This window comes from Narcine bancroftii, chromosome 2 (genome assembly GCF_036971445.1).
Source record: "Narcine bancroftii isolate sNarBan1 chromosome 2, sNarBan1.hap1, whole genome shotgun sequence".
Taxonomy (NCBI): Eukaryota; Metazoa; Chordata; class Chondrichthyes; order Torpediniformes; family Narcinidae; genus Narcine; species Narcine bancroftii.
The window spans coordinates 82235995-82263123 of record NC_091470.1 but is presented as its reverse complement, the minus strand read 5'-3'; the positions used below and the strand labels follow the sequence as shown (position 1 = coordinate 82263123).

At 43.0% G+C, this 27129-nt stretch overlaps 1 protein-coding gene across 1 annotated transcript in view; it reads left to right on the top strand.

Moving 5' to 3' along the window:
• sptbn5 (spectrin, beta, non-erythrocytic 5) overlaps positions 1–27129 on the top strand; it is a 251285-nt gene that overhangs the window by 51891 nt on the left and 172265 nt on the right. The window contains exons 11-18 of the mRNA XM_069915498.1: positions 1855–2055; positions 3323–3538; positions 6129–6216; positions 10456–10544; positions 11192–11392; positions 15918–16070; positions 20562–20692; positions 23544–23795. Coding sequence (XP_069771599.1) covers positions 1855–2055; positions 3323–3538; positions 6129–6216; positions 10456–10544; positions 11192–11392; positions 15918–16070; positions 20562–20692; positions 23544–23795 — 1331 coding nt within the window. The remainder of the gene's footprint in view (positions 1–1854; positions 2056–3322; positions 3539–6128; positions 6217–10455; positions 10545–11191; positions 11393–15917; positions 16071–20561; positions 20693–23543; positions 23796–27129) is intronic.

Sequence of the window (27129 nt, the reverse complement as noted above, 5' to 3'; positions counted from 1 at the left end):
GAAATATGAGTTAGGGGGATTACGTTTACCACATTTTCAAAATTATTATGAAGCAGCCTCCAAGTTGGGCCAAAATATTTCTGAATTTAAAATACATCAATTTTTGTTTAGATGGAATATAAATTTGTTACAGCAATATAACGTGCCTATACTAAAACATTTAATGAAGCTATGGATTAAGAAAAATAAAATGATAGGCTTTAGGGCTGAATTATCGGCTTTGACTCCATTGTATAATAATCAACTTATTTCTTTTTCAATACATAATCGAAGTTTATTGCATTGGAGATTTAAAGGTGTGAAGAATTTAGGAGATTGTTTTAAAGAGGGTAAATTTTTATCTTTTAATCAGATGAGGGACAGTTTTGGTGTTGTTAAGAACTCTTTGTTTCTCTATTACCAAATTCGATCTTTGGTAAAATGTACACTTGGTAGAGATATGATTTTACCTGAAATGACTAAATTTGAGATTTTTCTTATGAAGGTACCAGAGAAGGGTTATATTTCATCTATATATCAAATATTACAGGATGGTATGGATAAAAAGGGTTGGGATAGATCTAAACATAAATAGGAAGCAGACATTGGTTTTATTTTTTCTGAGGATGATTGGTTAGATATTTGTTATGATAGTGTAACTAGATTGATAAATGCATGTTATGCAATGATTAATTATAATTTTTTACATCAATTATACTTAACACCTGAAAAATTTAAAAAGTATGGTTTTCATGAATCAGTTTTGTGTTTTAGATGTGGTAATTTTGTTGGAAATTTTTTTCATGCTGTTTGCTCATGTATACATATTCAATCTTTTTGGAAGAAAATTCAATTGTTTTTAGAATACCTGTATAAGATTAAAATACTTTTAGATCCGACAGTGTTTTTACTGGGTAGTTTTCAACCTTTGAAAAGTTTGAGATTAGATAAGTTTCAACTTGCTTTTGTATATTTAGCTTAATCTATAGCGAAAAAATGTATTGCTAGTACATGGAAAGATACAAATATGATTGATATTAATAGATGGCATAATGAGATGAAATATTGTTTAATAATGGAAAAAATTACATATGTTTTATGTGATAATTATAGTTTTTTTATTAATAAATGGTTGTTATATTCAGAATATTTACATTTCAATTTAAATTGATTAGAACTTAATACATATGTTTAATTTTTTAAAATATTTTTTCTTTTTTTTTCTTTCTTTATGGCTCTCCTTAGGTGAGTTGGCTGAAGGGGGGGTTCTTTTCTTTTCTTTTTTTTCTTTTTCTTTTTTTTCTCTATATGTAAAAAATAACGTTCATGTTTAGGGTTAATTGTTGTATATGTTATGTACTAATTGTTTTTTGAATGACATAAATAAAGTTTAAAAAAAAGACTTGACCCCTGATAGATGTGGATGCCAAGAGCCGTATCACAAGTATGATGTATGAGACATATGAGGCAGAATCTCAGAATGTGTGATGAGGCTGCTAATCACAGTCCACAGTGCGGAGTATAAAAGATGGAATGCTGGAGTTAATATCCCAGATATAAATTAATATGGTATTTGTAACATTGGAACCAATATGCGATGGATGAGATTGTTGCCACATTGTGGAATAAGACCAACACTGGACCTGACACCCAGTAATATAATGGATGTGATTGACAAGCGCATGACCTGAGTGTGGAGTGAACATGATCAGTTATTTTGCATTTCTGGATCAGGCAGAGTGTAGTGGATGTGATGGAGGAACTGGTACCCATGTGGAATGGAAGTGGCAGTGTGAAGGGAGTGTGGTAGAGGTGCAAGCGGAACTGAGATGTTGTTGACTCCACCTTGTTGAAGTGGTTGCATTTCTCCACCAGGCGATGGAGGCAGAGTGTAACTCCCACCAGTCCATTTGTCTCTCAGTGGTGAGCAAAGGCCAGGAGTTAAGCCAGCAGAAACTGAGCAGTGAGAGGGAGGTGAGGAAATGGATGGCAACTCTTCAGGAGCAATGGCAGCAGTTAAAGGACGAGCTGTCGAGCTGGCACACACGACTTCAGGCTGCACTGACAATAAAGCAGGTGAGTTAACAGCCAGGTGAGGGAAATCTTTTGGGTTGCTCCAAAATTCCGCTGTTAGCTGGAATCACACTGCCATTTGACCCCACTCATCTCAAGTGAAATATTCTCTTCCATGGACTGAAACTCCATCCTGAAGTCTTACCATCCCAGCCCTAGGTCTTCCTACAATCCTCTGAGGTATCCATTTCTAACCTCTTAAGAATCCCTGACGTTATTCACCCTACTACTGGAAGCTGCACTCTTAGTTTGGTAATACTCTCTACAGTTTTATTCACACATGTAAACCAAGAAATAATAAACCTTTTAAGGAACAAATAAAGATGACCTAAAGGTGAAGGTGCAGCAAGGCTCTGAATTAATACCTTGCTGGGGTCTTTACAAAAGAGAAGGAATGACACTGATGATGTATAGTTTAACTTTTCTGGATAGCATGCATACCATTACAGCAGATCAAAGTTTATCTCAGTACACATAACAATAAACATTAAAAAAGTGATAAGAAAATGTATGCAATACTGAATCAAAATTGTCAGGCCAATGTGAAATGTATTTCAAGCTGTCAAAAAAATCAAGGGAGAAAAATACAAAATCTACAGGTTTTTAATCCTTCTTGTTTACTCTAGGCCCTTTCAAATTGAGGTGTGAAGAAACAAAGGGGTCAGTAGAATGTATTGTATGTCTCTAGACCCTTAAAGTGAAGATGGCAAACAGGGTAGAACTCACAGCTTATAAAGGTGTGAGAGGCAGAAATTCTTATCCAATTAAAAACATCCTGGGGGCACACTTAAACCTGCAGGCCTATGCTCCTGGATCTGGAAGACAGGCATGATGAGTTGAATAATGGCCTCCTGAGTCACAGCTTTTCCATGATATGGTAAGCCAGTGCCAGTCATACCCTCTTTATAATCTACCTCTTTGATTAAGCTTTCGTCACCTCTAAGCTAAGCACAATCCACTGAAGGAACTCAGAAGGTCAAGCAGCATCAGTGAAAGAAAAACAATTGTCAATGTTTTGGGCCAAAACCCTTCAAGACTTGTTCGAGATTACATGGGAATTCTACTTAAAATGTATCTCTGAAGTACCACCTAAAGTCAGCATGAATGGCTTTTATACCTTGCTATTGACGAATGATTTTTGAAATGCCGTGCATCTGATGTGTAACCATTTCTGTGAAACCCTGCAAATTTGTTGGCTGTGACAGGTGAGGTGGAAATGCAAAGATGTGTTGCCGCTAAATGATCAAATTTGTCTGTGCTGTGTTCTTAGTATTTCACGGATATCAATGAGGCCCGTTCCTGGCTGCTTGAGAAACATCCTCTCCTGCAGAGTGAGGATTGTGGGAAGGATGAGGCCAGTGCTGAGGCACTCCTGCAGCGTCATATGCGTCTAACCAAAGAGATTGAAGCATATTCCAGTGAAGTGAAGAGACTCAGGGACCTGGCGACAGCAGCCGTGCAGCAAGTTCCTTTGACAGAGCATCAGGTACACGCTTCATTCTACACATGTCAATCAGAGAAATGGGACAAGGGTCTGGTTTCAGAGCATGTATTATTCATCCTAGCATTTCTTCTATTTCTCTTGGCATTTCCAAGGAAATCAGGTGATATTTTGGAAGTACCTCATCCAACAAGTGTGTGGAACAGTATTAACCAATGAGCTGATCACGGCTCGTCAACCGTCCACTGATATATGGGCATCTGTACATGTGTGTCTGTAAGTGAGTGCATATTTAGATCCATATAAGCTTTAAAACATTGTACACATTGCAAGTGGGAAATGAGATAGATTCAGAACGGATCCATGAGAGATGTGGGCCAAACTGAGACATATGGGATTAGCCCAGGTAGGTAACTTGTCCATTATGTGTGCATTTCAATGAGGGGCCTGTTTCCATGCTGTCTAATTCTGAGGCACAGCAGGAGAAATGTACCCCAGCAAAATCTGTAACCTCATAGCCTGGCACATCCCCCTCTATTATTACAATCATGACAAGGGACCAACCTTATCAGGCATACTTAAAAGTGAGCTGCCATCAGTGAAGAAGCAAAATTTGACTTACTTACATTCCAAACACCAATGAATAATAAGGAAAATTGGTGGCCTGATTAGTAAGAATGACTTGTCAGTGTATAGAGGTAAGGTGCAGTCACTAACGGACTGGTCCAGAGCCAACAACCTGTATCTGAACGTTAATAAAACAAAAGAATGGTTGTCAACTTCAGTAGGGCCTGGGGGGGGGGGGGGGACTTTGGTCTGCTGACCATTGGTGGCTCCATCATTGAGGTCATCAAGGGTATCAAATTCTTTGGTGTGCACTTGGAGGAGAATCTCACCTGGTCCCTAACACCATCTCCATAGCCAAGAAAGCCCAGCAGTGCCTCTACTTCCTGCAGAGACTGAGGAACGTTCATCTCCCACCCTCCATCCTCACTACATTGTACAGAGGATGCATTGAGAGCATCCTGTGCAACTGCATCCCTGCCTGGTTTGGAAACTACTTCCTCAGACTGCAAAACCCTGCAGAAGTTAGTGAAGTCAGAAGAAAAGATCATTGGGGGCTCTCTTTCTACCGTGAAGGACATCTAAACACTCGATGCAGGTGAAAGGCAATAAACATTGTGAAAGACTCCACATATCCCTCACGTAAACTGTTCACCCCTCTGCCATCGGAGGTGCTGTAGCACCAGGGCCCGTACATTCAGATTGGGCAACACTTTTTGCTCCCCGGCCATCAGACTATTGAATTCCCAGAACATATGTGCATAAAGTTCCTTGGTACCTGAGACTCTTACAGTATATGCCTTAATATTTAATAGTTTATGTGTTTAACTATTTTAACTTGTATTTATGTAAATATGCTCCGTGGTCCTGGAGAAATGCTATCTCGTCTTTACCGTGCGAGCATAGTATGAATGATAAATAAAGGTGACTTGACTTAAAAAAGATGGAATGGATAGAGATAACTAAGCCAAGAAAAGACAGATGAGATCAAGCCCTGCCACTTCTCATCACAAGTATGAGGGACAATAAGTAGTTGGCATGGAAGGTGGCAGGGTGGCTAAAGACAAGGCTGAACCATGTTCAACCAGAACTGCTTCCTCCTGAGATTTCCACCATCACAAAAGCCATTCTTTAGCCAATTCCATTCATGTGATATCAGGTAAAGTCTGAGAGCCATGGGCCGAGACTAATCACAACCCTAATACTGAAGACCTGTACTCTGGAAATAGCCACACACCTAGACAAACCATTCCAGTACAGTTGCCATAACTCCGCCAATGTGAAAAGTTGTCTAGGTGTATCTTTTTCAGAAAAATCAGGACAAATCTATTCTGTCCAATTGTTGTCTTTCAATCATCAGTAAAAGTATCGGGTGTGTTACTAGAAGGGCTATGAAATAATATTTAGTCTGACTGCCAAAGATACGATGGCTCTCCAATACTTTCTCATCAATAATATGTTTGGGTTTGACCAGGATGACTGGAATCCAACCCATTATTACCAGCACGATCCAAACGTGGACCAGAGCTGAATTCCAAAGGCTCAGTATCTACCTTTGACATAAAGGCAACATTGAAATGGGTCTATCATCAAGGAGCTCTGGGAAATGTCAAGGAGAAAGCCTTCCAATCATTGTGGTAGTTGTCAGAGGTCTTTCATCCCAGCCCAGTATTTCACTGCAGGAATCCTTCAAGCCAAAGTCTTAGACTCACTCTCTCCAGCTGCTTCATCAACCACCTTTCTATCATCAACATACTAACTCCTCAGCCATTCCCACACACAAGACCAAGATATATAAAGTGGGAACCTCCATTGTTAAATGCAGGGAATGAATTATCACGTGAACATTTACATCCTCTACAGACAGTGACCGTAAGTTGCAGAGCACTGGAGAGTGTGACTACACTATTAGTTTTTTAAATGATATTGCATTGCAGCTAGAAAAACTAGGACAAGAGAAATAAGAGGATTGATGGGGAAAGGTTTCTATTTGGGCTTCCAGCAGAAAAGAACAGCTTGTTAAGTTGGAATGGGTCTGGGAATATGTGAGACACGAGTGTCCTGTTTACAGGCAGAAACCCCAAAGAAGAAAGTGTCCGAGAGCTACTCATCTGATGAAGAAGAAGGATTAGAAATTACAAAGAGAGATTGTCCTCAAGGTAAGAAATGCACAATTACAGATGAAATGAGGAGGATGTGTTTGGAATGGAATTGGTGGAAACAGCAGGCTTATGGTTTGCCATGGAGAGCTTATTACCAAAGACAACTTAGACCATATGGCCTTAAGATATAGGAGTGGGCATAGGCCATTTGGCCCATCGAGTCCCTTCCATCATGATCTGATTCATTCTCCAAATCTGCCCCAATCCCCTGCCTTCTCCTGATAATCTTTGATACCCTACCTATTCAGATACCATCAATCTCTGCGTTAAATACCCCAAACAACCTGGCCTCCACAGCTGCCCATGGCAGAAAATTCCAGAGGTTCACCACTCTCTGGCGAAAGAAATTCCTCTGCATCTGTGTTGGCACCCTTAAATTCTGAAGATGCAACCTCTTGTCCTTGACTCTACCATGGAAAACAACTTTGCTATATCTACTCTGTCCAGGCTTTCAACATTCAAAATGGTTCTGTGAGGTTCCCCCCTCATTCTTCTGAACTCCAAGGAGTACAATCCAAGAGCCATCAAATGTTCCTAATATGCTAATCCCTTCCTCCAGGAATCATTCTTATGAATCCTCTCCAATACCAGCATGTTCTTCCTTAAACAAAGAGCCCAAAATGTACCTTGTACTCCTAAGCGAGGCCTCATCAGTGCCTTAGAAAGCCTCAACATCACATCCCTGCTCTTCCATTCCATTACTCTAGATATGAATGCCAACATTCCATTCACCATCAACTCAACCTGAAAGTTAACCTTTAGAGTATCCTGTACGAGGAATCCCAAGCCCCTTTGCACCTCTGAATTTTTAATTTTCTCCTCTTCCAAATAATAGTCTGCTCTTTTATTCCTTCCACCAAAGTGCATGACCATGCACATTCCAACATGGTACATGTGTTTAATTTGCCACTCCTCTGCCCATTCTCCTAATTTATTTATGTCTCCCTGCAGCCTCCATTTCATCATCACTACCTGGCCCTCCACCTATTTTTGTATCATCTGCAAACTTAGCCTCAAAGCCATTTATTCTGCAATCCAAATCATTAACATACTATGTTAAAAGAAGTGGCTCCAAGCACTGACCCCTGCGAAACATCACTGATAGCAAACCAGAATAGGATCCCTTTATTCCCACTCTCTGTTTCCTGCCAATCAGCCAATCTTCTACTCTTTCCTGTAATTCCATGGGCTCTCATTTTGTGAAACAGCCTCATGAGGAGCATCTTTTCAAAGGCCTTTTGAAAGTCAAAATATGCAACATCCTCTGCATGTCCTTTGTCCAGCCTGCTTGTGGTTTTCTCAAATAATTGCAGTAGGTTTGTTAAGCAATATTTTCCCATGAAACCATGCTGACTTTGGCTTATCTTGTCATGCACTTCCAGGAACTCCACAACTTCATCTTTGACAATCAACTCTAACAACTTCCCATTCACTGATGTTAGGCTAACAGGTCTATCATTTCTGCTGCCTCCCTCCTTTTTTAAATAGAAAAGTAACCTTTGCAATTTTTACAGTCTTCCAGAACCATGCCAGAATCTATTGATTCTTGGAAGATCATTTCTAGTGCCTCCACAACCTCTATAGCTGCTTCTTTCAGAACCTGAGGGTTAATTTCATCTGGTTCGGGAGATTTATCGACCCTTAGACCTTTCAGCTTCCCAAGCACCTTCTCTCTGGTGACCATGACTGCACTCACCCCTGTTCCCTGAAACCCTTGAAAGTCCAGTATACTGCTAATGTCTTCCACAGTGAAGAATGATGCAAAATACTCATTTAGTTAATCTGTTATCTTCTAGTCTCCCATTATAATTTCTCCAGTGTCATTTTCTATTGGTCCAATATCTACTCTTGCCTCTTTTTTACTCTTAATTTCCTTTAAAAATCTTTTATTATCCTTTTTGATATTATTTGTTAGCCTCCTTTCAAAGTTAATCTTTTCCTTCCTAATGATCTTCTTAGTTGCCCTTCTGTATGTTTTTAAAAGCTTTCCCCATCTTCCATCTTCCCACTAAGTTTTGTTTCTTTTCTTTTGCCTTTACTTTGACTTCTCTTGTCAGCCACAGTTGTGTAATTCTTCCTTTTAAATGTTTCTTCTCTGGTGGAATATCCCTGTCCTCCACTGTCCTCATCTTTTGCAGAAACTCCAGCCATTGCTGCTTTGCCGTCCTCCCTTCTAGTGTGCCTTTCCAATGAACATTTACCACTTTGTTTCTCATACCTCTGCCGTCTCCTTTATTCTACTGGTAATATTGGCACCTCTGATTTTAGTTTCTCCATCTCAAATCTGCCTCCTAAAGGTTCCCTTACCTTCAGATCCCTTATTACTTCTGGTTCATATCACAGCACCCAATCCAGAATTTCCATTTCCCTGGTCAGCTCAGCCATAAGTTGTTCTAAGAAGCCACTTTGTTACAAATTCTCTCTCTTGAGATTTAGTCCCAACCTGGTTTTACCATTCTACTTGCATGTTAAAATCCCTCATGCCTCATTCTGTCTTGAAATTATTCTATTTCACTCTGTAGCATCATTACACTCTGACCATCTCTGATTATGTCTGCAAGAATCTGGTTTCACAGTGTAATCATTGTAGTCGGCAGAGCTACAATATAATTGAATACTCGTGCCTTTCTTTAACATAATGGCAGTCCTAGCAATAATCGCATCATGGAATAGACAATAGACAATAGACAATAGGAGCTGGAGTAGGCCCTTCGGCCCGTGGAGCCAGCACCGCCATTTTACAGATCATGGCTGATCACTACCATCAGTACCCCTTTCCAGCCTTATCCCCATAACCCTTAACTCCTTTGCCCACTAGAGTCTTATCTAACTCTCTTTTGAACATAATCAGCGAATCTGTCTCTACCACCCTCTGCGGCAGAGCATTCCACAGATTCACACTTCTCTGGGTAAAAAAATGTTTTCTCATCTCCGTCCTAAAGGGCCTACCCTGTATTCTTAAACTATGCCCTCTAGTCCTCGTCTCCCCCATCATTGGGAACAAGTAATCCGACTTCACCCTGTCCATCCCCCTGATAATTTTGTATACCTCAATCATGTCCCCCCTCATCCTTCTAAACTCCATTGGATACAAGTCCAGTTTTTCTAGCCTTTCAGCATATGTCAACCCCGCCATCCCTGGAACTAACCTTGTAAATCTGCGCTGCACACCCTCTATAGCTAGTATGTCCTTCCTCAAAATTGGAGACCATTACTGGATGCAATACTCCAGGTGGGGTCTCACTAGGGCCCTGTACAACTGCAGAAGTGCGTCTCTGTTCCTATACTCCAATCCCCTCTTTATGAAAGCCAACATGCTATTAGCCTTCTTCTCATCTTTCTGAACCTGCATGCTAGTCTTCAGTGACCGGTGAACAAGTACTCCCAGATCCATTTGCTCCTCCCCACTCCCTAGCTTGTCTCCATGGTGTAATGAACCATACTAAAGAACACTGCAGTTGAAAGCAGGCCTTTGAGCCCATGTGGTCAATGCTGAACTATTAGGCTGCTTCATCCCATTGTCCTGCATCTGGACTGTAGCCCTCCATATCCCTCCCATCATTTTTGTGTTAAATGTCAAAAATGAGCCCACATTCACCATTTCAGCTGGCTGCTCTCACCACTCTGGGTGAAGAAATTTCCCTTTGAGCTCCCTTTAAACATTTCACATTTTACCCTTAATCCATGTCCTTTAGTTCTTTAGTGGAAAAAGCCTGCTTGCATTTACTCTATCTATACAGCTCACAATTTTGTGTACATCTACCAAATCTCCCCTCATTTTCTGACGCTCAAGGGAATAAAGTCCCTGAAGTAATTATGCCACAATGTAGTGCTGTGTGTAGCATTACAGTGAAAAGGTGCGATGATGTAGCAGTATGTTACAATGGTGCAACAATGTGACAATGCAGTATTCTTGCCTATAGCATGCCATGAGTCTTTCTGGCATTCACTGTGTAACTGCCAGTCTCTCTGTTATCCCCAGTGAGGTTACTGGCCCCTCTGATGTCCCCAGTGCTGTGTTGGACTGAGCAGTGTTCACCATGAGGAAATGCATTGCAAAAGTTTCACAGTTCCTTTATTATAATTGTTCTTATTCTGGCCATAGCTAAATACCTTGTTGACTGTCAGGTACCAGCTCATGAGTAATTCCTTGAATTGGGTAGCAGAAGGAGGTCTACTGTAAGATAACCATTGTTTCCAGTGAGAGAAGCATTCCTTTAATTTGTATGCTTGCAGCACTCAAGACTTTTACCGGCATCAAAGTCAACGTCCTGCATAACACAGCAGCTAAGGACAGCAGACAGCCACTGAACAAGCAAGAGGAGGTGAGATCAGTTCCTTTACCCCAACAGCCCTCCCCCTTTAATTTGTTTATCACTGGCACTTCCTTACCTCACATGCCATCCCTGGTCTTTCTCATCCCCAAACCCCTCATCTCCATCACTTTTTGTTTCTCCTTCCATTATTCTTTGATAGTTGCCTCCATTCTCAGAAATCTGCCCTCTTTTAACTTGCACCTAATCCCTCCCTTCCACAATCCTGACACTGCTCTATTTCACTGTCATCCAGCTCTTCTCCATCTCTCTTTCACATCCCACTCTCCATCTCTGACCCCACTCATCTCTGTCCCTTCCTCCACTCTATCTCTCTGATGCCCCCTCCACCCCTGACTCTCTCTCTCTCTCTCTCTCTCTCTCTCTCTCTCTCTCTCTCTCTCTCTCTCTCTCTCTCCTTCTCTCCATTCCCTGATCTCAACTCCCCTCTACCAGACCGATCCCATCTCCTCTCTACCTCAAAGGCCCTGCTCCTCTTTATCGCTTTAGCTTTCCCCCTCTCTCCAGTCTCCATTCTTCTCTCTGTGTCCCAATTTGTGACTCAGACTTGACCGTTCTTTTGGTGAGACCACAAGCAGAGAAATTAAAGAGATAAGTTTTAAAGATGCTGGCTGAAGAGATTGTGTTGTGTTCTCCAGGCAGGGAGTAAAATGACCAACAAAGGCAGCCCATCCCCAAGAGTCAGCAAACCACGGAGGAGCCACTCAATGCGTCGTGGGACAACGGAGGTCCAGTACACGGCACAGACTGTGGCTGACGAGGAGTTCAACAAGACAAGCATTGAGAGCAGCCAACAAAACATTGAGTCATCATACACCAATCTCTGCCAGCTAGCTGAGGTATTTATTTTTTAATTTGTACATTAACAGGCCATTCCAACCTACAATCCCGTGCTGCCCAAATGTACCAATTAACCAACAAACCTCGTGTCTTTTTTTATTGGAGGGTGGGGGGAAACTGGAGCACCAGGAGGAAACCCAAGCAATTCACAGGGAAATGGACAAACTTCTTTCAGACAGTGCCACTCTCAAACCTGGGTCACTGGCACTGTAATAGCATTGTGCTAACTGCAATGCCAACTGTGCCACCCTACTGTTATTGATTCTTCTCTTCCCTTAGCGTCCATCTGCTCATGTGTATTCCTCCTTGTCTGCCTGTCAAATTATCTTCCTAATGGTGCTTTCCCCCAACATGTGCTCTGTGGTTTGGCAATCAAAGTATGGTATGTCTGCCAGATTGTGCAGCCCCCCTGCCTGCCCATCCACACCCAGGCACTTTACATTGGTGTTAGTTTTACATCAACTCTTCATTATTAGGTGTTTTTGTGGTATGTGGACTTATGCTATGTCCTCCAACAAGGTCACAGCTGAATAATATCACCAAGGTCTTCAATGTTAATCTGGCAGGAGGAATAATATTTAATATCAATCTTTGATAATATATCATATATAATGTATAATAAGATATATACGCAGGTATTATCTCATATAATATGGGGCCTCTCTCCTCCCCATCTTTGGGATCTACTGGAATCATTGTCTGATGAGGGCTTTAAAAATCGTTAGAGACCCTTACCATCCCACACACAGCATCTTCCAACTACTCTCATCAGGAAAGAGATACAGGAATATCAGAACCAGAACCACAAGGCTTTGAAACAGCTTCTTCCCATGGGCAGTGAGAATGTTGAACAACTGATGAACTGCTCATACAATCCCTCCAAGACTCGATTATTTATTTAACAATATTTATTTATTTTTATATATGTACTGCATATAAATCTCTTGTAAATATGTATGCTATGGATATACAATATGTGTTTGCATGTTTTTACACTGAGAAGCCAAGAGCACTGTTTTGTCCAGTTGTATTTATACAATTAAATGATAATATATGTACTGAATTTGAACTTGAATTTAAACTGGAAGTTAAACAAATTAGGTTGGCGTAGTGGTTAGTGCAATGCTGTTATAGCACCTACGATTGGGACCAGGGTTCAAATCCAGTGCTGTCTGTAAGGAGTTTGTATGTTCTCCTCCTGTCTGCGTGGGTTTCCCCCAGGTCTCCAGTTTCCTCCGACCGTTTAAAATGTAGGTCAATTTAAAATGTAACCCTGCAGTCTGCTTTACACATTCACAATCAGACCAAAGCTCATCGCTGGATTACTTTCCTCATCCCATTATCAACTCAGACAAATCCTCGTTCCAAACCCACTTCTAATTCCAGATTTGATCTGCTTCCATTCCAAATTATTGATTAAACTAGGGGGCTTGTCATATCCTGGGTCTTTGCAGAGAGCAATCCGGATGTTTCCCAGAAATCTCAGTGGAGTCTGGGTGGCTGGAAGGGGAAGCCACTCGCTAGCGAATAGACTGGAGGTTCCTGGGGTGCCGCCTGTTGTTAGGTTGGTGGATGGGTGATTTGAGGGATTCTAGCAATCCAGCTACTTCCACCTGGAAAGGAAGGCGAGTACCGGCATTCAATTCAGTCCATGTATACACAGTCTCATTGAATAGTGTAATTCCACATCATAAAGTGCTATCGAGTTCAAGATTATTGTCAAGTGTAATGAGATACAGGGAGAAAATTCATTTGTGAGCAGTCCAGTGAGTCAACCTACACTTATTACAGCAGTAAAGACACAGTACAGACTGCAGAGTTATGGAGAGAGATCATTTGGAGAAGCTTCTTCTCCTTCTCTGTGCTTGAGAAGTCCTGCTGAAAATGGAATAATCACGCTATGAATGCTATCACTGTGGCCAAGAATTTGATTAACAAAGACTTTGATTCCACTGAGACTGGGTTATGCTTCAGCTGCTTGTTGGAGTGTTGGTTGCTGCAACATGCTGGTAGCCTCTTTGAATGCTGCTACTCTCAGCAATGATGACAGTATGTCAGCTTGCATGGAATCACCTGGATTGGGCGGGGGTAGGGGGGAAGGGCAGGGGGAGGTAGTAGCTTCTGCTTGTGCTGCAATGAAGTGGCCATGCCAGGCCTTGGAATGAAGACCATGCAAAGTTTGTGGTGGGCACCACCGCTGTACGCTTGTCAATGAGCAGGTTCATGGGCCTCCAGCTCTCCGTGACTGAGAATTCAGAGCTAGCACCTTTCTGAGCAGGGCAGTAGCGACGAGAAATGTGTCTTAGAGGAAAAGTGATGCAGCTGAGCCTGCTCTCCACTACTTAGCTGTTGCTTCCTGCAAATCTCTGCCACCTTGCCCTTCAATAAAAAGTGCTAGAGTCAGGAAAAATAAGGAGAGAGATGTGCCCTGGCAGTGTATGCAATCTCTGAGATATGGATGAGAGATTTGCAGTTCGAAGTAAGCAGGCTTGATGTACAGTTCAAGTTCTGACCAGATTTGGTGGAAAAATCAGGTAGTTGTCTTCTTTGGAAGTCCCTTAGACGTGAGGATGACCCTCCATTCTAAAGAGTTCAATGTGCGATTTACAGACTGTCACAGGTGGGGCAGGTCGCCCTTGACAGGACAGTGAATGGGTACTTTGTGCGCACCTTTTGCTATTATGAAAAGCCTCCACGTGCTCCTTTCATTGTTTAGTGCTTTCTTCAGTGCTTCTCCTCTATTTTGGTTGGTCAGACAGTGAGTTGACGAGAGTTATATTTTTCAAGGAAAGTTTTTGATGCATTTTCTGTCCTCCTGGAGACCTCTTCCCACGATGGAACTAAGAGTAGAAAGCTTACTCTCCTGGTACATGGATGATGTGACCCATCCACAGGAGCTGGTTGAGCTTCAGTGTTGTGTGACGTTGGTCTGGGAGATGATGCTGATAATGTTGCTTTGCCTATCCTGCCAATCAATTTGCTGGTGGCATTTCATCAGTGCGTACTGGTGAAGACTTGACGTGGTTAGTGCATTCGGTCATATCTGGAGACAGAGATACACTTGGTGGGAAATGACACTTCAAGATGCCTTCACTGACCTTGATTACACATGTGAAATTATTGAATCTCTTGTGGATCTGCATCTAAATCCTTGACTTCACAATGATTGCCACAAATATCTTCTTCAAGAATTGAAAATCAAAGAACTGAAGATGCTGGAAATGTGAAGTAAAAAATGCTAGAAGCTCTCAATAGGTCTATTTCTAATTACAGTACAACTCCGATTATCCAAAATCCTCATTTATTGACTTTTTTAAAAAAATTCAGATAAATGAGGATATCCAAAACAAATCCGAAATCCTCATTTATCCAAAATTTTTTCGGAGCCGAAGTGACTGGGGACGTCGGGCTGCCAGTGGCAGCGTGGACCTCTGGCTCCTGGGCACAAGCGAGAACCTCAGTGGGGAGGTGTCGCTGATCGGTGGCAGCCAGCATTTTTTTTGGTGAGAATTAAACATAATTTTAATGCTTTAAAAGCCTTCCCTTGTTGTTAGTTGTTGTTTAAACACCGTTACAAGTGATTTTCTGTTGCTACCGGACTGTTTTTTAAAAATGACCAGTTCTCCGAAAAAACTGTTTATCCGATGTAGGTCCTAACCATTTTGAATAATCGGATTTGTACTGTTTTCTCTCTTCACAGCGGCTGCCTGATCTGCTCTGCATCCAGTTTTTTTGGCTTTTATTTCCCTCCTTCTTCAACTTTATTTTGTGCATTTGGAAAGGTTCCTGGTCCTCTGTAGAATTTGACATCTCATGCCATTATCACTGCATTTAACTGTTAGATGGTACTCTTTTATTAAGCTTCATGTTGGTGGGGAAATATCTACCTTGTCAGTGACATCAACATGTCAAAAATAAATATTTATACAAAATGTTTTGGTGCAACTATGAATTGCGGTAATTTCTACACGGTATCACGTCACTGATCTGGGAAGAGGTAACTTCGACTGGTCCTGTTTCAGATATCCCTATTGTCAAAGCCAGCTTGATCTGTTAGAGGAGAAGGAGCTTCTGCAGATTCTTTGCTTACCTCGAAGTTTTTGAACTCTACAATTGAACAATGAAGCACAGTACAGGCCCTTCTGCCTACATGTTGTGCCGACCTATGTAAACCTACTCCACAACAATCCTTCCCTACCTCACACCCATAACCCTCTATTTTTCTATCTGAAAGTCTTTTGAATGCTCCTATTGTACCAGCTTCCACCACCACTCCAGGCAATGCATTCTAGACTCCCACCACTCTCTGAATAAAAAAAACTTACCTCTGAAGACACTACTAGATGCAGAGGGGTATGGATCATATGCAAACAGCAGAATCTAGAGTTGTTTGCATCAAGTGCTTCACTGTTTTATGTTCTCTGTTCTACTGGCTTGCCTGTATAATTTCTCTACATTCACAGTTGCTCAAACAAATTCTTCTGTCATATTTTTTTTTTCTTCCTGTTATCCATCCAACTCTAGAACAGAAGGAAGGCCCTGCAGGAAATGATCGACCTGTACCGGTTCTACAACACCTGCAATGACTTCAGTTCCTGGATGAATGACAAAGAGAATGGTTTCAAGATGTTTGAGCCCAATGCAAACAATGTGGAAGTCATGCAGAGGAAATACGAGGTTTGTTACCATGCACAGCTAACGTTTTCTGAGACTTTCTCCAACTCCCCATCCTCCTCTATGTCTCCATGCCCTCAATCTCACTGCTCCACTCACCCCTCCCTATAATTCAAATCTACAACCAATGCACCCTGTAACGCAACTGAATGCACTCAGAGACAAGTGAAGAGTACATACCCACTTTTAATAGCTTACAATCAATGGCTGGTAGACACAATAGTCCTCAGGTGGATCTGAGGTAAGGCAGGAAAAGCAGGGTCTATATTGGGGTAGGTGAGGGTGGAGCCAGGGGTGGAGCCAGCCATCTGAACAATACACAGACAGTGAATTCCAGTTCACTGCATCCACCCCTTCCTTCAGAATTGAGCCTGTGGATGAAAAACAGAGACCATTCATTACAAATATTTACGTTAGGTATATCAGGGGGTCTGGTAATTCTGGTCGAACGCCACAGTACTGGAGGGCTTTGGGGTTCCTGAACAGGGTCAGTGGGTCTCAAGGGCTCCGGCTCAGGTCATAAGGTGGATTGGTTCACTTACCGAACAGTGTCCTCCGGGACCCTGGATGGGGTACTCAGTAGTCTGTGGCACACTTGAGGCATCAGATCCTCAGTTCTGGCAGGTGCCAGATCTCTGAGACGGTGTCCTCTCTGCCATCAGGGTATGGCACATAGGTTGGGTTGGCTTGCAGCAGGTGCATCCTCTCGATCAGGGGGGGGTCTGTCTTGCTCCTGCTTTCTCAGCAGGACTGGTCCCGATGCCCTTAGACAAGCTGGGAGAGTTGTCCCAGATGTGGATTTCTTCTAGAATGTAAACATAAGCTCATGAGGAGTTGCATTGGTCGCTGTGCAGAGTAGCGACCTTATAGAATGGACCGCTGTGGGTAGGCTTGAAGGCCTTTGGACCAGAGAGCCAATTTCATGGCCTTCCAATCAGTCGCATTCTCTTTTTCAACTTGTTTGTTCCCCTGGGGATTGTAGGTAGTCGTCCTGCTTGAGGCAATGTCCCTTATGAGCAGGTACTGGCATAGCTCTTCACTCATAAATGATGAGCCCCGGTCACTATGGATATAGCTGGAATACCCAAACAGGGTGAAAATAGAGTGCAAGGCCCTGATGACCGCGGTGGTGGTCATGACTGGGCAGGGGATGGCAAACAGAAAGTATGAATGCTCATCGATGGCACTGAGAAAGTACATGTTTCATTGGTGGAATGGAGGGGACCCTTGAAATCATCACTGAGTCATTCAAAGGGGCGGGATGCCTTAATCAGGTGCACTTTGTCAGGACGGTAGAAGTGCGGCTTGCACTCCATGCAGACCTGGCAGAACCTGGTCATTTCCCTGATATACTCAATGGTGTAGGGCACGTGGCATGCCTTGATGAAATGAACCATGTGATTGATGCCCGGGTGGCAAAGCACATCATGCAGTGACCACAATTGACCAGTGTTTGCAGAGGCACAGCTTCCTCTTGACAGGGCATCTGAGGGCTCATTGAGAGTACCTGGTCTTTATGCTATGTCATAATTATAGGTGGAGAGTTCAATCCTCCACCTCGCGATCTTTATTTTACCCCTTTTTGCATTATTAAACATAAATACCACTGATCACTGGTCAAGGAGCAGTGTAAATTTCTTGCCAGCCAGGTAATTCCTCAAGTGCCTGATGACCTCTACAATGGCTTGAGCCTCTTTCTCCACAGATGGGTTCCAAATCTCGTGGCCTTGTAGGGTGCAGGAGAAAAAGGCAATCGGCCTGCCCGCCTGTTTAAGGGTGGTGTCCAGAGCTATGTCAGAGGCATCGCTTTCCATCTGGAAGGGTGCATTCTCGTCCACCACATGCATGGTGGCCTTTGTGATATAGCTCCGAACGTGGACGAAAACCACCTGGGCTTTGGTCAACAATGGGAAAGAGGTGGACTTTAAGAGGGGGCGGACCTTTTCCATATAGTGAGGGATCCACTGGATGTAGTAGGAGAAGAAGCTTTCATGGTCCTTGGGATCGGGAGGTCTAACAGGGCCAATGAAGCCATTCTCCACCACACAGCCCAGGATTGCCAGACGTTTCATCCAGAACATGCACTTACTGGAGTTGTACGTGAGATTCAGGGCCTTGGCTGTGTGGAGAAACCTCTGGAGGTTGGCGTCATGGTCTTCCAGAGAGTGTCCACAAATTATGACATTGTCGAGATAAGGGAAAGTGGCCTTCAAGCCGTACTCGTCGATCATTTTGTCCATCTGTCTCTGGAAGACCAAGACCCCATTGGTGATACCAAAAGGGACCCTCCAGAATTGATGGAGCCGTCCATCTGCCTCAAATGCTGTGTATGAGCAGTCCTTGGAATGGATTGGGATCTGATGGTATGCTGATTTCAGGTCGATGGTCAAATAGACCCGGTACTGTGCAATTTTGTTTACCATGTTCGAAATTTGAAGGAGGGGTATGCATCCAGGAGCGTGAAACGATTAATTGTTTGGCTATAGTCAATAACTAGCCTGGACTTTTTTTCCCCTTTCATGACCACCACCTGGGCTTTCCATGGATATTGCTAGGCTCAATGATATTTTCTTTGAGCAACCGCTATGTCTTGGCTCTAATATCACCTATATCACCTGCTCTTTGTGGCTATTGGTTTACAATCAGAAGTCAGGTTCAGAAACAGTAGGGGGGAGGGATATCAATATTTAGGGTGGAGATTCCCCTGTGGAGTCCGTCTTTTGGGACCTTCCGTTCCACAATGTGATTGGAGGGAGTGGGCCACAGTACTCCATGGTCATGCTTTTAAGATGACACAGGAAGCCCAGGCCCAGCAACATAGGAGCACACAAATCCTTCAGTACATACATTAGAAATTACAAAATTGCACCCCCCCCCCTCTCCTTTTAAAGTTAGATATACTATACAATATCCTGAGATCATCGTAGAGGGCGAAGCTAGGAAAATATGATAGTCTATCGGGTACACTTGTACTGCAGAGCAGACGCAGAGTTTATAAAGCTCTCAGTGGAGCCAGTGTCTACCAAGCAATCAGTCAATTGTCCGATTACCCTCACCTATATTCATCGAGTTATTCAGTTGGTGAGGTATTGCCTGATCCAGGATGACTGATGCCAGTGCTCTGGAAACCCTGTTGCTCCCCATGCTGAAGTCGACTCTCTCCTCTTGGCCCATGGGCAGACAAGATGGCATCAACCACGAGGTGCGGCAAGATGGCCGCCATGGTTTCCTGCGATGCTACACTTCCGGTGGCAGGTCCCACCACAAGGCACAGCAAGATATTGGCGGCAAACAGCATGGAGAGGCAGAGGCCAGCACTTCAGGACCTGGGCACGGGTCGAGCGATGATTCATCTTAAAAGCGTGACCATGGAGATGATTCAGGGGTTGCACATGCAGTTGCCCTCTTTGGGTTCCCTTTAATCCAGCAGATCTTCACCCAGTGCCCTCGCTTACCGCATCCTGCACACACAGAGTTCTTCGTGGGGCATCAGGCGCGGGGGTGCTGTGCCTGTTCATAGACATAGCATCTCCAGTCGTGAGTGGCCGCAGCAGTTGATGCTGAGGCTGCGGGGGTCACAGGTGCCCCAATGACCTGGTCCTCTGAAAAGGCGCCACTTTCGCCCGTGAGGTCGTTAGCTCCCACTTGGGCCTGTTTGAGCGCTTTCCCTAGCTCCAGGGTGCTGGTCAAGTCTTTCTTCTCCAATTCTAGCAGTCATTGCCTCGCATACCTCGACCTAACTCTTGCCACAATGGTGTCCCAGATTTGTTTTTCCTCTCTCACCCTGGCTATGGCTGCTTCATAGTCAGGGCCCACAGTTCAAGGACATAATCGTCCAGCAACTCATCCCAGATGTTGAGAGATCTGGTGCCTCTCCAGCACATCATTCTGGGCCTCATGTAGCGGGCCTTCAAGCCTTCTATGACCGACTTGTAGGTAGCACAGTCTCTGATGACAGCGAACCCTTTGGGGCCGACTCAAGAGAGAAGTGCTGATCTCCAGAGACGAGCTGATTTGAAGACATTTTGCGTGGCCGTCAGGTAGGATTGGAAGCACTCCAACCAGTAGGCGAATTCCTGCAGGGCCTCAGGAAACAGAGGGTCAACTTGAAGCTTGTCTGGCTTCAACAGGGCTTCCATCCCATTTCAAAGTTAAGCTATTAAAATTGTAACGCGACTGATTGCACTCATAGACCAGTGAGGAGTACAAACACATTTTTAATAGCTTACAATCAATGGCCGGTAGACACAATAGTCCTCAGGTGAATCTGAGGTAAGGCAGGAAAACCAGGGTTTATATTGGGGTAGGTGAGGGTGGAACCAGGGGAGGGGCCAGCCATCTGAACAATACATAGACAGTGAATTCCAGTTCACTGGACCCCTATTAATGCCGCTCACCAATCTTATTCTCACTGTTTACAACAATTGTTTTCTTTCTAGGCTAGGTAGTTGAAATAATGTTATTACCACTAGCAAAGTTGATTTTGTTTTTCAGAATTTCTTGACGGAGCTGGCAGCTGGTCAAGGTCGATTGGATGAAATCAACCAATTGGTGGATTATTTTATCCAAACCAGACATAGCAAGCATTGTGAAATTCAAGCAAAGCAGCAGGAAATTCATAAAAGGTAACCTGAGCTCACCATGCACATAATTGGTTATCCTGGAGACCAGGAGTGCAACTTCACTCAAATACAAACAGTTTTTTTGCTACAGCTAGGGCTATCATAATAAATCTTTTTTGTGCTTCATCCAAATCAAGTCCAAATTCTTTATTTCTTATATTACTTAGAAAGAAGATCTCTGGGTTTTTTGGTATATTGCTTTATATATTTTTGGTATATTGCTTTATATATTTATAATATATTATGTCAACCTGGAAATTAGAAGACAACTTGAGAATACAACAATGGTACATAGAAATAAATAAATGTATTTTATTAGAAAAAATAACATATAATTTAAGAAATCTCTTCTCTTTCTTTGGCTTGGCTTCGCGGATGAAGATTTATGGAGGGGTAAGAGGGGTAAATGTCCACGTCAGCTGTAGGCTCGTTTGTGGCTGACAAGTCCGATGCGGGACAGGCAGACACGGTTGCAGTGGTTGCAAGGGAAAATTGGTTGGTTGGGGTTGGGTGTTGGGTTTTTCCTCCTTTGTCTTTTGTCAGTGAGATGGGCTCTTCTTCAAAGGAGGTTGCTGCCCGCCGAACTGTGAGGCGCCAAGATGCACGGTTTGAGGCGATATCAGCCCACTGGCGGTGGTCAATGTGGCAGGCACCAAGAGATTTCTTTAGGCAGTCCTTGTACCTCTTCTTTGGTGCACCTCTGTCATGGTGGCCAGTGGAGAGCTCGCCATATAACACGATCTTGGGAAGGCGATGGTCCTCCATTCTGGAGACGTGACCTACCCAGCGCAGATGGATCTTCAGCAGCATGGATTCGATGCTGTCGGTCTCTGCCATCCGATGTTGGAGATGAAGTCGCTCCAATGAATGTTGAGGATGGAGCGGAGACAACGCTGGTGGAAGCGTTCTAAGGAGCCGTAGGTGATGCCGGTAGAGGACCCATGATTCAGAACCGAACAGGATAACATCATAATATTCAAACAAATATGGGAACCATACATGAAACAATAGAGAAATCCTACCACGGACCTCCACCACCTAAAATGAAAGAAGGAGAAGACAACGAAATGAATTGATATAAAAGTAAAAGACAAAAATTTCTTGTTTATTTTTATTAAGTGACGATAACGGGTTTAATGTATCATATAGATTGAACTTTGAATAAATGGGAAGGGGGGTGAGGGAGGGATGGAAGGGAGGGGGGAAAAAGGAGAGAAAATTACTGTATATATTCAAGAGAAAAATGTCTATGTATTTTGGTCAGTATGGTTCATAGTGTGAAAAATAAAAAAACATTTTAAAAATGCAGTTAGGTGTTCAGCTCATTGTTTTAGGACTGAGATGAAGCTTTTAGCATGATTTAGGCACAAAATACAGGATATTAAAAAACAAGGTTCAAAGTTTCTTTGTTATCATGTACACAACATTTGTTTTCCTCTGTTTACCCTGTAAAAACTTTCAAAGAAGTGCCACTTGTTCAGCAGCCCTATCAAGACAGGAATGAGAAACAAAAAAGGTCCCTTCAGAAACAAGTGTCTGTGGATCCCACCACTTCCTCTGATGCTGCCCCCGAGCCACACAGCCTGAACAGCAGAGAGAGAAAACACTGCACGCTGGAAAAGACATTTTGGATACTAGACACTAGTTGTGATCCACATTAACAACCATGTTGACGCTGCCTCATGGTTCCATGATGAGCTTGTCACCTTTATCCATTTTGTTGCTAACTTTCACCCCATCCTCAAATTCATTTGGCTCATCTCTGGCAACACTTTCCCCTTTCTCCATCTCAGAAGACAAACTTTCTACAAACATTTCCTACAAAACCACCAAATCTGACAGTTATACCAACTACACTTTTTCACACTCTCTCCTCTGTAAGGATTCTATTCCTTTCTCTTAATGCCTCTGTCTCCATTGCATCTGCTCCAAGGACAAGGTCTTCCATTCCGATCATCCGAGATGTCCTTCAAAAAACCTGGCTTCCCCTCTACCACAATCAATTCAGCTCTTATCTGCATCTCCTCTATTTCCCACACATCTGCCCCAGCGCCCTCCACCTCTAGACACCTCTACCCTCTCACCCTGATTTATCTGACCTCTTGCCTATGGGCCCATCCCCCTCTCCCCATTGTTTTATCCAGGTACTTGCCTGCTTTTTGCTCATACCATAAATCAGTGGTACTCAACCTTTTTCTTTCCACTTATATAACACCTTAAATAATCCCTAGGCCATAGATGCTCTGTGATTAAGGTGGTATGTGAATCACAGCTCTAGACTCACTGTTACTGAAATATTTTGCTTGAGAAAAATTGTCATTAGCCCATTTCCTTTGGAGTTCTGAAACCCTGCACATAACGAGTCAATTAGGGACGATTAAAGCAGTGGTTTTCAAACTTTTTCTTTCCACCCACATACCACCTTAAGCAATCCCTTTCTAATTGCAGAGCACCGATGGCATAGGGATTACTTAAAAAGGTTGAGAAACACTGCCTTAAATGATCATAAAAGAGACTATGACACTATTTGCCAAATAGCAGAGGTTTTTTGTCCAACGTTCTCCCTCAGTCAGCAAAACCACTATAGATTGTTTGATTTTTGACATCTTGTGCCATTTGTGGGCACTTGCTTTACAAATTTGCTTCCTGTGGTGTTTAAATAAATGGGTCATTTCAGAAATATCTCATTAGTTGGTAAATGCTTTGAGATGCTCTGACAGTGTGAAAATACTTTCAAATAATTTCATTCATTCTTTGTCTTTATTCTTTTTATACAGTATTTAACTAATATTGGCTAATTTAACAATAGCTTTGTGAAAGACATTTTAACTGTTTCCTTGTTATTTATTTGCAGGTGGGATGTAATGCTGGCGTTGAATGAGGAGAAGGGGAAAGAGTTGATAGGCACGGCAGATGTCAAATCATTTCTCCAGAAGTGCCAGGATACAACAGTTTTGCTGCAAGACAAGCTCACTCTACTGTCCATCCCTGATCCATGCAACAGTCTGAAGGCAGTGGATGATGCAAGGCGCAAGCAATATATGGCTGAGCGTGAGGTCCAGTCACTGGAAAGCAGAATCCAATACCTGCTCAAAATGGCATCCTCGTACGTAATGCTTGGCTCTCTGATGCTTTTGTTTTTAAATCTACCATATTATTTTTATGTTGAAGAGTGCAATGCTTAGGTTCAGATAATTGGAGTCAACATTAAACCAAGGGCCATTACAGCCGTGTGTCATTTTGAGGGAAAACCATGTACAGTTCTTTTTTATTGAAAGTCTTCAGATGCTGGGGTCAAGTACAATACACAAAAATGCTGGAGAAACTCAGCAGGTTATGCAGTATCTATAGGAAAGAAAAGGTAACGTGGGCCCCTCGTGGGGAATATATTTGACGAAGGCCCCAGCCCAAAACGTTGGTTACCTTTTACTTCCTGTGGATGCTATGTGCTCTGCCAATTTTCTCCAGCACATTTGTGTATTGCAGTACTTTCCTATTTTCTACACTCACAGGCAGGTGCGGGAAAGCCTCTTTGCATTAGCCAGAAGCTCTCTCAAAGCAGGCTGAACATAGACCATTTTGCAGTGCAATCAGCTTGACAACTTAGCTTGGCATTCATTTACAGGATCATTCAGATATCATTCTTGTCCAACATGTAGAGGTTGTGGGTTTAAGGGGGGAGCTGTCAAAGACTTGTAAAATTGCTGTAGTACATATTGTGGATAGCACCTTGCACACAGGTGGCCCTCTGGTGGAGGAAGCTAATGTGTAGGGAGGTGGATTGGATGCCTATTAAATGAGATGCTCTGTCCTGGACAGAGGGCTGCTGGAATCAGACTTGTCCAGGTGTCGTGATAGTTAACTCAAAGACAGAAACTTCGAGATTCACTCAAAGAGTTTATTAACATGATATCCTGGTGAGTCGGCACCAGAACGCCAACTCTGCAAGTACTTATTTTTATGCAGATCAAACAAGCTTTTACAGAAATGATGATTACAAAATTTAACCAAAAACTTTGCAAACTACATCTTGACCTTGACTACAGTTTTTTATTAAAACTTTAGTTTTGTGTAATTGTCAGGAAAACTCATCGTTAATCAGTGTGAGCATCCTTGATTACAGTCACGGCTACAATTTAGCTTCCAAACAATAGCTAGAGCCAGGCACTGCACCAAAACAGGCTGTTTGACAACTATGTTAGTGTTGAAATCTCTGCATGAAATTTTTTCCACACTGGGCAACTGTGGACTTACTCCCTTCAAAGTCTGGAGTGCCTTGTAGATGGTGAAAAATCTTCAGAGAATTAGTCAGGTTCAGGTTTGTTTTCATCTGGCGGTAGATATGCATCCTGACAAAACTGCATTTCTCCAGACCACAGTCCACACACATAACACAGCATTTAATAATCGTACACTGTTAAACATATAACTTAAAATAAATATATTGCAACGTGCTTTCTCTGCTCAGTGTGGAGAGTCGATTCGAGGTCGAAAACTGATTTGTTGCTCTGTTTATATTCACTCCCTGCCTCTCATGTCAAGAATGATGTTATCACAGCGCTGGCCCGCTGTTTCCTGCCTTGCAAGAGGTCACGCAGGATGATGGCCATTCGTCCCTGTGGGGCCCTCATGATCGCCACGTTTGCTGGCCATTTTGTGAGCTGGGTCATGACTCGGTTCGCAGGCCACTACAATATATCAATATTTTGGGATATTTACTCGGTTACAGGATTCTGTTCATCAATCTCACAGCCTGCAGGAAAAAGCTATTTCCCAGCCTGGCAGTCCTGATTTGATGCTCCTGTACTTCCTTCCTGATGGTAGTAAGTCAAGGATACAGTGTGCTGGATGGAAAGGGTCCTCAATCATTCTTTGAGCCCTATTTAAGCCACACTCCCGGTAACAGTCGTCAGTAGAAGAAAGGGAGACCCCAGTAATCTTCTCAGCCATTTTGCTGATCCTCTGCATTGACTTACAGTCCGACGGTTTACAGCTACAAACCACACAATGATGCAGCCAGGCAGGATGCTCTCAATTGTACTCCTGTAAAATGTTGTCAAGATGTGGCCTGCAACCTTCTGAGGAAGTATAGGCATTGCTGTGCTTTCCCAACTAATGAGGTGTTATGGGTCCAGGATAGATCATCTTTTATATGCACACCACTCTCTTGTATGCTCTTCACTCTGTCTGCTACAGAGCCATTGATGCATAATGGAGAGTGGTTGATCTTCATCCCCCTGAAGTCAATCATCTCAATTGTCTTATCCACATTGAGACTCGGGTTGATGTTCTCGCACCATTCCACGAGCCTCCCAACCTCCTTTCTGAAGCCAACTCTTCTTTGTTGAATCATTCGCAAACTTGATGATATTGTTTGAACTGAATCTGGCAGGGCAGTCATGAGTCAGCAGCGTAAACAATAGTGGGCCAACGACACACCCCTGAGGTGCACCACTGCTGAGTTTGATGGGACTTGAGATTTTGTCACCAACCCAGACTAACTGTGGTCTTTCAGACAAAATGTTCAGAATCCAGAGAGGTGGAGAAAGGTGCAAAAAATTGGGAGGTAAATGACTTGCCACTAAATACCTAAGCTCTGAGCTCCTCCTGAACCCACAGTATTTGTGTGGCTCGGCCAGTTAAATGAGACAGCATGGTGGCAGGGCAGATATCACTGTGGCCTCCTGACATCGGGTGCTGCTGGTGGTGTTTGCCCATTCTCCAGATAACTGAGTGGGTTTCCTCCAGGAGCTCCGGTTTTAGGCACATCACAAAGATGTTCTACTGTGTTAATTAGCTGCTGTAAATTACCCCTCAGTGTGGGCAAGTGCCCAAAGATTCAAAGGGGAGTTGATGAGCATCTGAGAGAGAATAAATTACAGGTTGCTGAGCAATAATCAGATTGCATAGTGGGAATTCCTTTGTATGAGAGCCAACATGGATCTGGTGGGCCTCTTACTCAGTCAGTGTGACAGCAAGTAAATACATTTCTGGTCAGTGATGGCAGGAATCTCACTGATGATAATGCCTTGACTATCAAGTAAACCTCGGTTTTTCTCCTGCTCAGACCTGAAACGTCGTTATATATCTCTACTTCTTATGAACGCTGTGAGACCTGCCAAGTTCCTCCAGCTTATCATTCCGTGTTTAGTGTGACTTTACCCCACTGCAAAGATTCCTTCAATCACTGAAGAGTTGTGAATAGTCACTGAGCATCCCCATTTCTGGAATTAAGATGGAGGAGTGACCAGTAATTAAGAGGGTAAAGCTATTTGGTCATGAGGTATTTCCTAGAAACTGCTGCAAAAACTTCCTTGTGGTGGTGATAATCGTGCTTCCACAAACACAGCTATTTTCCTAAGTGCTAGTTATATTCACTAGTGGAAAGGCTTCTTGAAGACACGTTCAGTCAAATAGTGTCAAGGGCAATTGTTCCTACT